At 35.8% G+C, this 14,918-nt stretch overlaps 1 protein-coding gene across 1 annotated transcript in view; it reads left to right on the forward strand.

Moving 5' to 3' along the window:
- Window positions 1–5,481: 5,481 nt before the first annotated feature.
- Window positions 5,482–14,918, forward strand: part of LOC113078814 (transmembrane protein 8B-like) — a 126,331-nt gene continuing 116,894 nt past the window's right edge. Inside the window, exon 1 of the mRNA XM_026251130.1 lies at window positions 5,482–5,698. Within this exon, the coding sequence (XP_026106915.1) occupies window positions 5,614–5,698 (85 nt within the window). The 5' untranslated portion in view covers window positions 5,482–5,613. The remainder of the gene's footprint in view (window positions 5,699–14,918) is intronic.

The raw sequence follows: 14,918 nt of genomic DNA on the forward strand, positions 1-14,918 counted from the left end.
ATTGGGCTAACTAACCCTAGTAACCGTTTTTTTGTTTACAAGAAGTTACAGTCAAAGGAATTGTGATTGTCCTTTAGGTTAATCATTTGAAATAGTAAAAACAATATGTTCAAACTTTTGACTACTTTCTTTAATAGCTACATAACACAATACTTCTACTTTTACTTTCAGTACTTGAGTAGTAAATTTTAAAATAGACTACTTGCAATACTTAAGTACAAAAAATGTTGAATACTTTAGTACTTCTACTTAAGTGTGGTGCTTAAAGAGCACTTTTACTTCTACTCAAGTCACTTTTTTGATAGAGCACTTGTACTTTTACTCAAGTATGGTTCTCTAGTACTTTATACATCTCTGATTTATCTTCAGGGTGAAAATGAACAGAAGGAAATCAATCATAGTGTCCCTCTTCATTTTGTTCTTAAGTAAGTCTTTATACAAAGTTTTTCAACAATGTGTTAGTTTACATTGTGTTTTTTTACTGCTGACATCCCTTTGTGGTCCTATGTCCTATGTGGTCACATTTTCAAAACTCTACACATGTTTTTGTTGTGACCATACCATTAACACAATTCTTGTTGTTTTCACACAATATTCAGTCAATTAGCACGTTTCTAAAATGCTTCAAATTTCTTTTCACACAAGCCCATACCAACATCATTGATCATTCTTTTCTTTTTACAAATGCTTAAACACAGCATGACAGAAATTAAGTGTAAAGCCTCTACTTCTGCAACAACAGCAGCTCAAAAGTATTAAAAAACTCAACAACTGATAAGCATTTTTAAGTAACAGATCACTGAGGTTTTTAGAAATAGCTGATTCAAGTCTAAGTTGGAGGAAGAGTCAGGTGTTGATGCTCTTTCCATTACATCAACATAGAGTAAAAAAACTAACTTTTTTTTTTTTGCCATGTAATATAAAGGGTAGAGGGCAATTGTGGCTTTTTTAGCTCACAATTCTGACTTTTTTTTTCTTGCAATTGAGACTTTATCTCACAATTCTGATAAAGTCTGAATTGCAAGATAAACTCACAATACCAAGCATACAAGCTTGCATAGTAACCAAAGACCATGTATTTTTGTTGATCACTGGCATCAGCTGCCATGGAGCACCATCCACATCCAAACCACAACCACTGGAAAGCAATCACAGTCAAGGTTCCAAATGAATTTCTGCACGGGGACCCTATTTTTTTCTATTGTACATTGTACAGTTTTAGACAGTATGTGGCCAAGAATGAACATTCAACAGTTAAAAATGTAAAATGGGTTTCAGTTAAAGGTAACTAGATTACAAAAAACAAATGATTTTTTTTATTGTCTGTAAGTAATTGAGTTTTTGAAAAGCCAACAACTGTTTGTATTTTGAAAGTTACTGTGCTATGATTGACTATATGTGCCTATTGCATAGAAAAGTAGTGCTAATGTTTTGATTGAATGATTTTGAATCGGGTTTGCTGTGTTTTGATACGTAGAAAAGGGTATTCATCATTTTGAATTGTAGAGTAACAAAATGGTTTTGGACAGAGAATTTAGCTTTTGGCTAATTGTGTGATGTGTTGCTGTGTTAAGAGTTTAGAAAAAGTTACGTTAAGTATAGGTAAATAATTATTATCAATTGAAAGAATATCCGTTAGTAATACACTGCTAAAGAATAAAAATAAATAAAAATAAATACTAATAATAAGTGATTACATAAATGAAAAAAGAAGAAAAAAATGCCCGCAAAAATACACGAAGTCTGAAATGTTTTTTTTTTTTTTTTCATTTATTTTTTCAGACCTATTCTACAGAGAATGTAATCGCGTGGCTGGCAGTGATATAGTACGAGCGGTAGGACATCTAGCGGTAAAAACGAGCAGTGCAGGCTGTGAATGAAAGAAGCGTTCTTCGTTTGAGCTTCAGACTAGCACCGTTTGAGGTGTTTGTGGCTGTTATAAACAGCTAACGGCATGCATGGTCAGGGATATTATTTAAATAATTTATTCAATAATAATAAAAATAATAATAATTCACATTTTCTGCGTAAATAAATTGTATCAAGAAAATGTCAAACATATGCATTATCTAAGTGGTCTTACCAAAGAATTCAGCCTAGCTCAAGGTGAAGTGAACTTCAGTAAACGCTCTTTCCTCTTGACCAAGAGCACATTTTCAGCCTCGGTTTTTAGATATTGTTGTAAACACCTGAAAAACTTTCATACAGTTGAATTTTTACAGCGTTTGCCTGACGAAGTGTAGTTTGGTGGCATATTCACCTTGTAAACGCAGTTTTATCCAGAGCGGACTCACGCAGCTGACACTTTTCTCAAGTCACACGTACAGGTGCATCTCAATAAATTAGAATGTCGTGGAAAAGTTCATTTATTTCAGTAATTCGACTCACAACTCATCTATCAAATAAATTCAATGCACACAGACACAGAGTTTAGTTTAGGTCTCTGGTTCTATTCATTGTGATGGTTTTGGCTCACATTTAACAAAAACCCACCAATTCAGCAGATGACATTGCACCCCAAATCATCACAGACTGTGGAAACTTAACACTGGACTTCAAGCAACTTGGGCTATGAGCTTCTTCACTCTTCCTCCAGACTCTAGGACCTTGGTTTCCAAATGAAATACAAAACTTGCTCTCATCTGAAAAGACGACTTTGGACCACTGGGCAACAGTCCAGTTCTTCTTCTCTTTAGCCCAGGTAAGACACCTCTGACATTGTCTGTGGATCATGAGTGGCTTAACAAGAGGAATATGACAACTGTAGCCAGGGGCGATTCTAGGATTTTTTCAACTGGGGGGCACAAGAGGGGCCACGATTAATACAGAGGGGCCAATCTTGTGTTGTTTGAACTGTATATCCAAATCATTTCAAGAGTTCAGTAACCTTTAAAATCAGTAATAAACAGTGATACCCTATTATATTTTAATAGCAGGTATTCACTGCTCTAAATTAAAAAAAAAAATCTAATACAATTTGTATTAACTTTTCACTTTACAAAAGTGAAAGAAAAACTGTAATAAATAAAATAATCCAATGTAGGAATAGTGTACAACTCACAAATAATAATAATATAATTTATTTATAATAGCCTTATATAATATATATATAATAGCCTTATTTATATAAATGCAGAATAACATTAATAATTCATAGAAATAAATACACAATTAATTAATTAATATAACTAATATAAATTTAATATAATTTCATTATATGTTTTTGTTTATTATCCACATCCCATTCAATTTGCATAGCAGCAGTTGCAGTAAATTTGCATTGATGAATAAACAAAATCAACTTATGTCAAGGCTAATTAATCTTGAGCATATTGATTTAAAAATATCATATATCCATACTTTGTTGGAAAGCTACTTGTTCAAAAAGGTAGCTTTAATTTAACATGTAAAATATGTGGATCCTATAAAACAGTTTAGAATAGCTTAATTAGTCCAGTGTTATTTTAGTATTAGTTATTTATTTTGCTATTTAATCATGCATTAAATAATTATGTATGATTTTTTTGAGAATGTTTCTGGGTGTCATCAAATGACGTTTTGTCAATAACTTCTGTGAAGGGAGGGAGATAGAGCTAGAGAGAGAGCTTTCCAGGGTGCAGACAGCAATCGCGGAGCACCATGGTGATTTAGAACGGCAACTGAATTTATTAGGAATCTACAGACGCAAATAAACTAAAGGTGTAGAAAAATAAAGACCTATATGTGTATTTTGTACTTTTTTTCACCACAAGTCTGAAAGAAGACATTTTACTGAAGACAAACAGCCCCAAATCTCAAAATTGACCAGTAAAAAAACCGATGTTTTTGCATGTGTCTCACCCATTATAGACCCATATAGAAAAAAAGTCTCAAGTGTGGAGCGTTAGATAAACATTACACGATTTGTTTTGTCACCTCACTTGAATGAAAAAAGTCGCTAATCGACTGCATGATTCAATAATGACTTTATTAGAATTGCTATTATAGTTTTTTTTAAAAACCATTGCTTTAAATTGCGTTGTTGCCTATATCGGAGCGTTCGGCCGAAAAAAAAAAAGTAAATCGTAACGCAGTAAACCCCTTTTACATTCAGCATCAGAGGAGCATAGTAAATATAATGATTCGCATCTTGGTCTGCTCTAGGAGATAACATCGTCATCGAACCTGGTCTGTCTAACACCGAAAGACGTTAACGTTAGTACCAAACACTTCTTGCACTGCAACAACTCGCTAATTGAAAAACATAAGCTATTTAAAATAGGTGCTTTTTTCGTTGGAAAAGAGCAGCTCGCTATTCTTGGTCCTCGTTGAGAAGCATCGCGACGCAATCATGAGTTATTTACTAAACTGAAAGATTATAATTTGAATTTGTGAGTGACAGACAAGTAGAAGGGTGGGGGCACACTGGGGGGGCAATCAGTTTTCAGGAGGGGCCAGTGCCCCCATGGCCCCTCCCCTGGCTACGCCACTGACTGTAGCCAAATTCCTTGACATTTCTGTATGCCTTGACCCCAGCCTCAGTCCATTCCTTGTGAAGTTCACTCAAATTCTTTAATCAATTTTGCTTGATAATCTGCATAAGGCTGTGGTTCTCTCGGTTGGTTGTGCATCTTTCCTTCTTTTTCCTTCCACTCAACTTTCTGTTAACATGCTTGGATACAGCACCCTGTGAACAGCCAGCTTCTTTGGCAATGGATGCAACCTTTGCAGGTGTTTTAAGTTGATAAGCTGAATGGCATGTCACCATATTCTAATTTGTTGAGATGGTGAATTGGTGTTTTTTTTTTGTTAAATGTGAGCCAAAATCATCACAATTAAAAGAACCAAAGACTTAAATGACTTCAGTCTGTGTGCATTGAATTTATTTAATACACGGGTTTACAATTTGAGTTGAATTACTGAAATAAATGAACTTATAGAATAAAGTCTTATAGAAAAAATTAGGAACATATACAGTACACTGTAAAAAGTTTTAAGTAAACCAGTGCTTTTACTGCTTCAGAGGGCATAATATTCGTGGATGAAAGTGCTAGTGTCAGTCAGCTAGCGGTCATTAGATGGCAGTATTGGCCTTCGTCTACAACACAAATGTGTGACACGAAATCTAATTAATATTATCTCAAAGCAAACCATATTTCTTTACTACAAAAATAGAATTTATTTTCTGTTTACCTATGAAGTAATACAAATTAAAAAACGCTACAGTTACAATTCAAGTGCGAAAAAGAGAAATCATAACATTCAGCGCATTCCTCCTCATCATGTAGCTGTTGCTTTAAATTCCAATCATTAGAAAAAACCCTTTCTTGGATATTCTTGAGGAAGTAAACTTGAAATGCTGTTCATTTGTCGGAAAACCACTCATGTCTCCTACCAGGACAGAACGAGACGCCTGTCCCTTTGACTGACGTTCTCGTCCTCCAATCAATTGAATGGATGTGTGGCGAACCTCCAATCACAGCCGAGAAGGGGCGGGGCTTTCTCGGAATAGCCTCTTCGCTATTACGTCATGCTCGAACAGCTGGTCCGTTGCAAGAGCTGAAAATGTGGACAAGCGTAGCGATATAAAAATCGCGTCCGTGCAGCCGGGGCGTAAACAGTCAGTTTATCACGATGTGGTGGCTGGAAGGGCTTAGGTCGGGGATGGGCCGTCTGGAGATCCTGTTGCTTGTTTACACCTTGCTCTGCTCTCTCGGAGGTGAGTCTTTCAGTGAGGGTTGAAGTGCGATCTCTATCTTGATGCAGTGGAGCTGTCCTTTGTGCTGGTGCTGAACTACTTCTCTGGATGGCTTGGTCGTTGCCTATATCACATTCAGTGCTAGTGCACTTTGGCCACCCAGCAGGTGGAATGCGTTTCTTCTTTGCGCTGTTGTCTTGTTTGTGTTTTAATGTTGTCCTATGCACATCCACGAGAATAAAGCACGGACTACAGTGTGCTACATTCTTGAGGAGCTTCGCGCGAGAAGTGGATGCTTCTTTATGTCTAGCAAGACTTCTATCATAATCTCGGGCTAAACTGAGAGCAAAGTAACTAGGCTATGTATCACGTTCCGTATCGGAACACACTTTATTGTCTTATATTCCTAATGCACGTTGGCCTATGTTGTTTTAACTCAGTTTATTCTAATGTAGCCAATAATCAGTTTTAACGAGATTCACATAGTATCAGGGGAAATATGTAGACAAAATATTGCTTATTAATGTTAAGCGTGTAAGTTTTGAGTCTTGCCTCTAGTCTTCTGGTAGCGCGAGAAGAGCGCCGAGTTGTTTCTTGTTTATCTCGAGATGCATTTGTGTAGATTGCATCGATGAGGAAGTTCATCTGGCTACCAGAGCGAGACAGTACCATCTGATGGATGCTGTGCTGCTTTAGTGTCAGCTGTAGCTACTCGAGCTCCGACACTGACTTCACATCTCTTGCCGTTCTTAACTACGACAGGAATAACAGGCACTGTGGTCTTCGTTTTCTTTTAAACTCTATTTTTAAACCCTATTCCAGTACACTAAGGTTGATTGTATGATAACGAACAGTAGCACACATCAAAAACCTAAATAGTAAATTATTACTAGATATTTGCTTGTGCTTTTTGGAAATGTTACTAGGTCAAAGTGCAGTTATTTGTTTGAAAAAAAAGGATATTTTTTTTTACACTGTAAAATGTGTTAATATTATTATTATCATTATAACAATTTTTTGTCCACTTACAATTCCTGTAATTTCTATCTGTTTTTATGAGTTTTCAGAGTTTCAGATTTTTTGAATGCAAAGTGGTTGAAAGTGTGATGAACACACACACACACACATACACACACAACCAAACACACACACACACACACACACACACACATATATATATATATATATATGCAGCTATTCCTGAAGAAAAAAATGTTTCACTTTTTATTTTGTACAGAACTGCAGTGCATCTGCAACAAGATATGTTGTCTCTTGTGGAAAATGTTTTCCATTTCCTCCAGTGAATAGCTTTTTCTTTTTTATTTGTCTACTTTACTTACAGCAGATGAGATTCATAATGCATGAGCAATTCATAAACATCACTTGATTAACAGGGCACCAAACACGTTGCAAGGAGATACGTCAGTCACAGGACTTGGCTGCATGCTCGCATTGATCACAGTATTGACAAGCGGCAGGAACAGAGTGATGCTCTAATGCTAGCACAAAGGAGCAAGACCAATGAGCCATCCAGTCTCATGGGAGAACGAGTCAGAGCAGACCAAAGAAAACAGTTCACTGTGACAGACACAGACAAAGAGTGAGAGAAGAGTCCCTTAGCCTACCGATTCTGTTTCTGTCTCTGTTGTTCTCTCTTGAATCTGACTGTCGCTCTCACACACACTTAATGTTTTGACCGGGTCTGATCTGATCCTATGTCTATTTTTTTAAAAGCATGCTTTTCTGCTCAAAATAATTAGATACATTGGTATATCACTGAATATCTATCTATCTATCTATCTATCTATCTATCTATCTATCTATCTATCTGTCTGTCTGTCTGTCTGTCTGTCTGTCTGTCTGTCTGTCTGTCTGTCTGTCTGTCTGTCTGTCTGTCTGTCCGTCCGTCCGTCCGTCCGTCCGTCCGTCCGTCCGTCTGTCCGTCTATCGACAATGTGTGTTTGTGTGTAACAAAGCTTTGTAGTGTTTTGAGTGTGAGATTGACTTTTCTGTTAAAACGAAGCATGCTTGTGAACTCTCATTATGCTGAGATGTGACCCGTGAAGGGAAGCTTATGACTGAGTGGTAGAACATTACTTAACACTCAGATTTACTGTGTAAGTAGGTGGCGTGCTATTATTGAGTCGAACTCAGTTTAATGTATGAGGATGGCAACAGCACTGGCTCATCTGTACCAGCAGCTGTAGTTTAGATCAGATGTTCCCAAAGTAGGGGTTGGGACCCCCCAGTGGGTCGCAAGATGATTTCCAAAAACCAAATAATTTAAAAAAGATTAGAAGTAGCATATTTTATCCATAAATAAAAAATAATAATAAAATAGGTTGAATTAAAAATAAAACTCCAGCATGTTGCCCTCCCAACTAATTAGGTAAGATTAATGTTGAAATGTAAGTAATTAGTAATTTACTATAAAATAATATTATCGTTGTTAGACTGTTGTGTTCCTTTGTGATGTCATAATGCTGCGTTTGCACCGTTGTGTAAAAACATTTGTTTAATTTTACCACCTCAGAGAAAAGTGGGGGCCCCGAGGTTCTGGCACTTATTTTGGGGGTCGTGGGCTGAAAAATTTGGGAACCCCTGGTTTAGATGTTGAATGTCCAATTAAGATTTATTCCTGTTGTGAAGCCAATAGTTTAGATGTGATGTCAGTTTAATGCCCAGCTAATCTGGGCTGGGAATTTCCTGTCGGGTCTTACATTCACATTTATGCATTTAGCAGATGCTTTTATCCAAAGCGACTCACAAAAGAGGAAAAAAGCAATTAGTTATATATATTGTAATTGGGTTTTTAGATTTCTTTACTTATTAATCTTAAATGGTTCATAATTATGGATTATGATTTAATATTTATGAGTAAAATAGAGAGAAAAAAGTCTGTGTTTATCTTTATTTGAAGAGACTTTCATCTTTTGTGTTATAGCTTAAATAGTGTAAAAAATGTCATAATATGAATTATGGAGCCACTGCGTTTTTAAAAATGTAAGTTGCTAAACAAAAGCTACAATGGCCACAAAGGATGTTAATTTACTTGAATTTAATTTCAGAATTTAAAACTTTTAGGAATTTCATTAAATATCAAATTAAAAGATCTTATATAGTTGTTACTGCAATATTGTCTATTATATGTTAAAAATACTTTGATTTTGCCTTGAAAAAAAAGTTGTTGATGCTGACAATATGACAATAAGAATAAAGAAAAACATTTTCAAATTTCACTGAAGGGAATGAATTTGTGTCAATTATGTCTCTTTAAGTAATGTTAACTATGCACTCATTAATCAAAACTGGTATTCTGAAAACCCATAGGAAATTCCTGAGGAAACCCATGGCTATACTGTACTTACTATGCTATACTATACAAATATACTTTACTTATCAAATATGCAAAATTATAATTGTCTTTTCAGTTCCTTTGTGTAAGGTCTTATAGTTTATAGCCAGTGACTACTAACATTTCGTATGAATTTGAAATAATAATCTACAAAGTCTTCATGCCTTTGCTCTACACTCCTGTATAACACAGCATAAACATTGGTTCCACCAGCTGTCCCCATGCAGCTAAGCATATCACCTTTACTCACGAGCAAGTCCGAAATCAATTAAAACGTTGCAAGATGAACAGTGCCACAACAAACCCGCAGGGAGAATTAAGGGCTTCATTACTTTGCTCAGTCTGATGAATGCGCGTCACTGCTCTCTGATTGATGCGATGCCATCGCATAATTCAATATGCACCGCACCAAGATGCTAATCTCAAAGTCTTCGCTAACTAATGGAAGTCTGCTTTTGTGATGTCTAAATTGTGGAGCACTGTCAAAAAGTTCTTCAGACGGTTGAGTCATGTGTATCTGGACTGTGGGAAAATCTTAAAGTAAAAAAAAAGGAACAACAAAAACATTTATCAATAATAAATGCGGCCCTGGATAAACTCGATTTTTACACATGGAAACCTTCTAGCTTTTCTCTCTCTGTTCCTCAACATCTTACGATTGGGGCAACCTTGTGGCTTTTCCCTTTATTGAGAATAATAATGTCCTTAGGTCTGTTGCCTTTTATGTAATGAATGCTTAAATCAAATTCTTCTTGCCTTGTCAGAGAAACTGCTGGAAGAAAAGCTTCTGAATATAAGTGCACAATGTTTAGTTGTTAACTGACACAACCAGACAAAAATCAAAACAAGCTCTTTGAAGTTATATTGCATAAAAATAGAATTGCTTGAGAAAGATTTGTGAAAATGGTCACACATGATATAAGTGATTTCATATGTTTAAACCAACTGGAAATGTGTATATTGTGCAGTGATAACTAATATGTTTTGTGCTTAACTCGACATACAGATAAATCAGGCCGAGTTCAGTACAACATGATATCATGACTTAAAATGTGCTGCTTGAGAGGCCTGTTGAAGGGATAAGGAGCTTTTTCTACCTGATCTGACACTTGAAAATAAACTGCGTTGGTATAATCAAATGAAAGCTGGTTAAATAATTTAGATTTTGGTTCTTAACTACACCTATTCTTTAGATGTATTTCCTGTGTATTTACTCATTGCCTTTGACCTGATAATGTTGAGTTTTTACATTTCTATTTTGTGAAAAGATTTGTTGCATTTAATATCTATCTATCTATCTATCTATCTATCTATCTATCTATCTATCTATCTATATATATATATATATATATATATATATATATATATATATATATATATATATATATATATATATATATATATATATAAACAGCACAAAGGTTACTGTAGTCACGTGATAATGTCATAATGTTGGTTCATTTATCTTTCTTCTCTATTTATTTTTTTTTTTTTTTGCTCACAACCTTTGTCAGTGCTGGCTGAACATTTGCAGAACAAAACCTGGAACTAAAATCAAGACATTTTCCCTGGTCCCCAGTCCATCTTTTATACTATTTAGCAAGGATGAGTGATTATGGTTGGATCATCATCATCATCATCGTGGAATAATTAAAGACACTTTAAAAACACTCTTGACTTATGACTTTCAGGAAATACAGCAGGTAACTGATGATGAAGCCTAAGATGTTCTCGGTTTTAGCGTATTGGTGAAGATGAGAGTTTTATGACTTGGACATTATTATATCGGCATCAGACACCCTGTTAGTCATTTATTACTGCCAAGCTATCTTTGTCATGAATCACTTTAAGGAACACAAAAAACCCAAAACAAATTATAAAGGCATCCATTAACTGACAGTGACTGCACTTGAGCAAGTGACAGCTGAAGTGATTCTAAATGCTTTCGAGCATAACACCAACATTAAACGTATTGAGTAGAGAGGAGTATTGCATTATCAGATTGCATTTGTTTTGAGTGCCACCTTCTGATCCAGCAGCTTTATTCAATTTAAACCAGCAATACTCTTCTCTCTATTGTTGGAATGAGAACACATTTGGTGCGATGTATACGACACAGAGGCTTGTGTTCTACTCCAGAGGGCTGGTCTGTCATCCTCTGCTCCTCTCTGTGTGATTTTGGCATTAGGGCCACTTTGCTAATTGCACTCGGCTCGGCACATCCTTACCCTTACTGAGTCACCAACTGCTACCAGGGGAAAAGAGCTTTCTATCCTTCATCAAGATTTCCTATCACTTCTTTTTTTTCAGTCACACTCTCGTTCCCCATGACACTATATCCTCCAGTTCACATCGCTTGCTGTGAAAGGTTACTGCGACACACTTGTCTCGTCCTCAAGCAAACATTAATTAGCAGAACGTTTTCAATTTCAATAGGCTCTGTTCATGATTACAGAATGTGTTGAGTTCAACAGCTTACAGAAAAAAAGCATTGAAAATCGTTAAAGAGCAGCTTCGCTTTTCTGTTGTACAGAAAAATCAACACATACTGAATCTCCAAATCACGTAAGCTGTTCTTTTTTGTGATTTCTCTTTCAGTTCTTCATGTTTCAGATGAGAAGGATTGATGGGAATTAGGAGAGATCAGGGCCATTAGGAGCACTAATCCACATGTAATCCAGCACCAGCCTAACTAAAGTTTCCTCTGGGAACTTGTGCTACTCTTGGTGGGGAGAAAAGCACCTGCTTTTGGTCTGTATAAGAGAGAAGGACATGGTGACACAGTGTGTGTGTGATTATTAAAGGGATAGTTTGTTTTAAAAGTGCGCTCAGTTTTATTCAAAACAGATGAGAATGATTCTGGCAATGTTTTATTACATTCAATGTTGTACATATTACAGCTGTTCAGAAAAGAATTGTCCGGTGAAGAGATCTAAAAGGTCTAGGTCAGTGTTCTATTGTTTTTGAAATAATAGAGTACACTACAGTAAACCTTACCCTTAACGTAACTGAAAATCCGTTTACTGCAGCAGTCATGCCATTTTAGATTGCTTCTAGTCTTAGCGCACTTTTATCATGACTCATGTTTCACGAGACTCGCAGGGCAATCACAAGAGCAATGCTATACCAGGTGAGCTACTGAGCAAGTTTACTATACACCATAAATAGATCTAATTATATAATGTGACTGTAAAAATCTATTCGTTTACGAGTCATGTACTATGGTAAAAGTGTTTTGGGGTCATAACATAGCATTTTGCTAAGAACTGCATGAAAATAAGTGTTTATTAATCAATAGTTTGCTCTTGTAATGATAATTTGTGTCAAAAGGAATAAAAGTTGTTGGTGTTTTACCAAATTTCAGTGGAAACTGCAATGGATTTTATATATACCGTAGGTACATTTTGGGAGTTTTGTGAAAATGTAGGAAGTAGGATGTTTTTCCAATGAGCCTGTGCTTAAAGCCAGTTCCTGTCACGTTTTTCATTAGGATGTCTATGAAGTCATACTGTATATTTACTCTGAAACAGCGAAAGAGGAAGCAAGAGGGAGCGTAAATATGAACGTTGAGAAATTGACAAGGACATGAGAGAGAAATGGAGAGAGGCGAAAGCGAGAGAGTGAGGCTGACAGCTGCTTTGCCTATGGACATCCAATGCGGCTGGTGTGCTGGGGAGCCTGTTTGTACAACTGAGGCCTGACAGATAAAATTGTGGATGGATCATTTGGATGTTGAGAGGAGGGGAACAAGTCACAGAGAGAAAGAAAAAGCAGAGAACTTTTCTGCTGTGTCTGCTAGTGCAGTAACAATGTCATTCATCATTCCTCTTATTATCATTAATTATTATCAACGCACCAGAGGCCCATTTACATCAAGCTCACAGAGAGGCAGAGAGGGGATTCCAGCACATTCACAGAGCTGCTGCAGTCTTTGTGTGTGTGTGTGTGGGCGAGCATCTTTTTTGTGTCTGCCAACGATGTTGAGCTTATTTCCAACTGGCCTAGTCTGGGCAGCGACATCTCGAAGTGTGGTATTTTTGGGCTTTTTCTTTTTTGATTGCTTATGCAATGCCCAAGTGTCACAGGCGTTTCTGCTGCTCTCTTTCAAAAGGGCAAGTCATAATGGCTAAAGTGGCCCCATAAGGGCCTCCTGAATTGGCCTGTGTTAACATATGGGAAGACCTGCAATATAAATATGTATGTTTTATTACTGACATTCAGTCATTGTAATAATTACAGATGTGCCGTTTGAGCAGTTTTCTAGCAGTTTTATGGGGTTCATTGGTTTTTGTGAACTTTTTAATACTAACAATTGTATTCAAGTGCAGTTTGTTTGTGTGATCATCATTTTTCAATTATTGGCCATCATATAATTTCCATGTACACGACTCTTCTTTCCAAAATAGTACTATAAAAGAATGGTCGTCCAGGCTGCATATATATATATATATATATATATATATATATATATATATATATATATATATATATATATATATATATATATATATATATATATATATAAAAGTAAATTTTTTTACTGTCAATTTAATGCATTCTTTCCGAATGAAAGCATAGAAATGTACTAACCCTAAATCTTTAAGTGGTGTGTACATACTGTATATCTGGTCTAATTATTTTTGTTTAGTGTTTTAGCACAGTGAATTGTTTCTATTCACAATTTTTTTTTTTTTTTGCTTTGAATTAAAAAAAAAATTAAGGATTTCTAGTTCAGTAAAAATACATGCAGACCTGTGTTTTATTGCTGTTATATAGTAGTAGTAATAATGATTACAGATGATATTCACAAATCTCCATTTTTGGAAGCTTTATGGTATATTAAAAATCATTACATTACATCTAGACATTTTACATTACCTGCTGAAAAAAAGAAAAAGAAAAACCCTAGTGTCTCCCAGTGTGACTAATCTGGTTAGGATTGTCTTCATTGGTGGTTTAAGAGGGGTTTTGGGCACTTTTCAGCTGTTCGGCGACCAGCATGGTCAGGCTGAACAACCATCTATAGATCAGTTTAACATCAATTTGTCCAGGTTGAGAGATTAGCTAAGATTTAGCAAACCACCTTAGGCTGGTTGTTGTTGTGTGTACATTTGATGTATTTATTCTTTTTTTTTTTGGTCCTGCAGGGTTCTATTTGAAAGAATTCTAAACTCTAGGAGTTTTACTAAAAGCATTTTTATTTTTTTCTAAATCTCTTTTTGACTGGAGTTGACAGATATCCCCTTTAAAAGTAGTTTCGAGTAAAAGATCAAAAGTTTGATTGGCATTTCTTTTTTAAACATTTGTAGCGTACCTATCCTCTACGACATTTATTCTGTGTGCCTAAAGGCAGAGCCATCCACACTTCCGAACCCTTGCGGTCTGATTGCACTGCAGTTGGTGTGGGTCTTTATTCAGCAGTTGATGCCTTGAATGATTCATGACGTGAGTAAACTACGGGGGGCACCTAGGCTTGAGGAAACTCCCCTTGAGGTCTGTCTGTGTCAAAGGAAGGCAAAAGACTCTGAGCATAAGGGCATTGAGTTAAAATCACTCCAGTGCTGCAGTAAACCGTGTTCAGTCGTTTTTGAGATGGTAGCGTAGATTCATATTTGTATTTTTTTGCTTTTGTTTTTGTTAAAGAAATATTTCAGGTTCAGTACAAGTTAAAGTCCATCGAGAACACTTGTGGTATGTTTACTGATCCATAAGCATTAAAATACTGCTTCTAAAGTAAAAATCACTTTTTAACAATTTCTGTGTAAAGTTAATTTACAATTTTACATTCTATTTTGTTATTATTATTATTGATTTTGTTAACATTATGCCACAAATGCTGTCAGTTACTAAACTTGTACTAAACCCAGAAAGTTATTTTAATAAATT

Source organism: Carassius auratus, chromosome 5, assembly GCF_003368295.1.
Source record: "Carassius auratus strain Wakin chromosome 5, ASM336829v1, whole genome shotgun sequence".
Classification (NCBI taxonomy): Eukaryota; Metazoa; Chordata; class Actinopteri; order Cypriniformes; family Cyprinidae; genus Carassius; species Carassius auratus.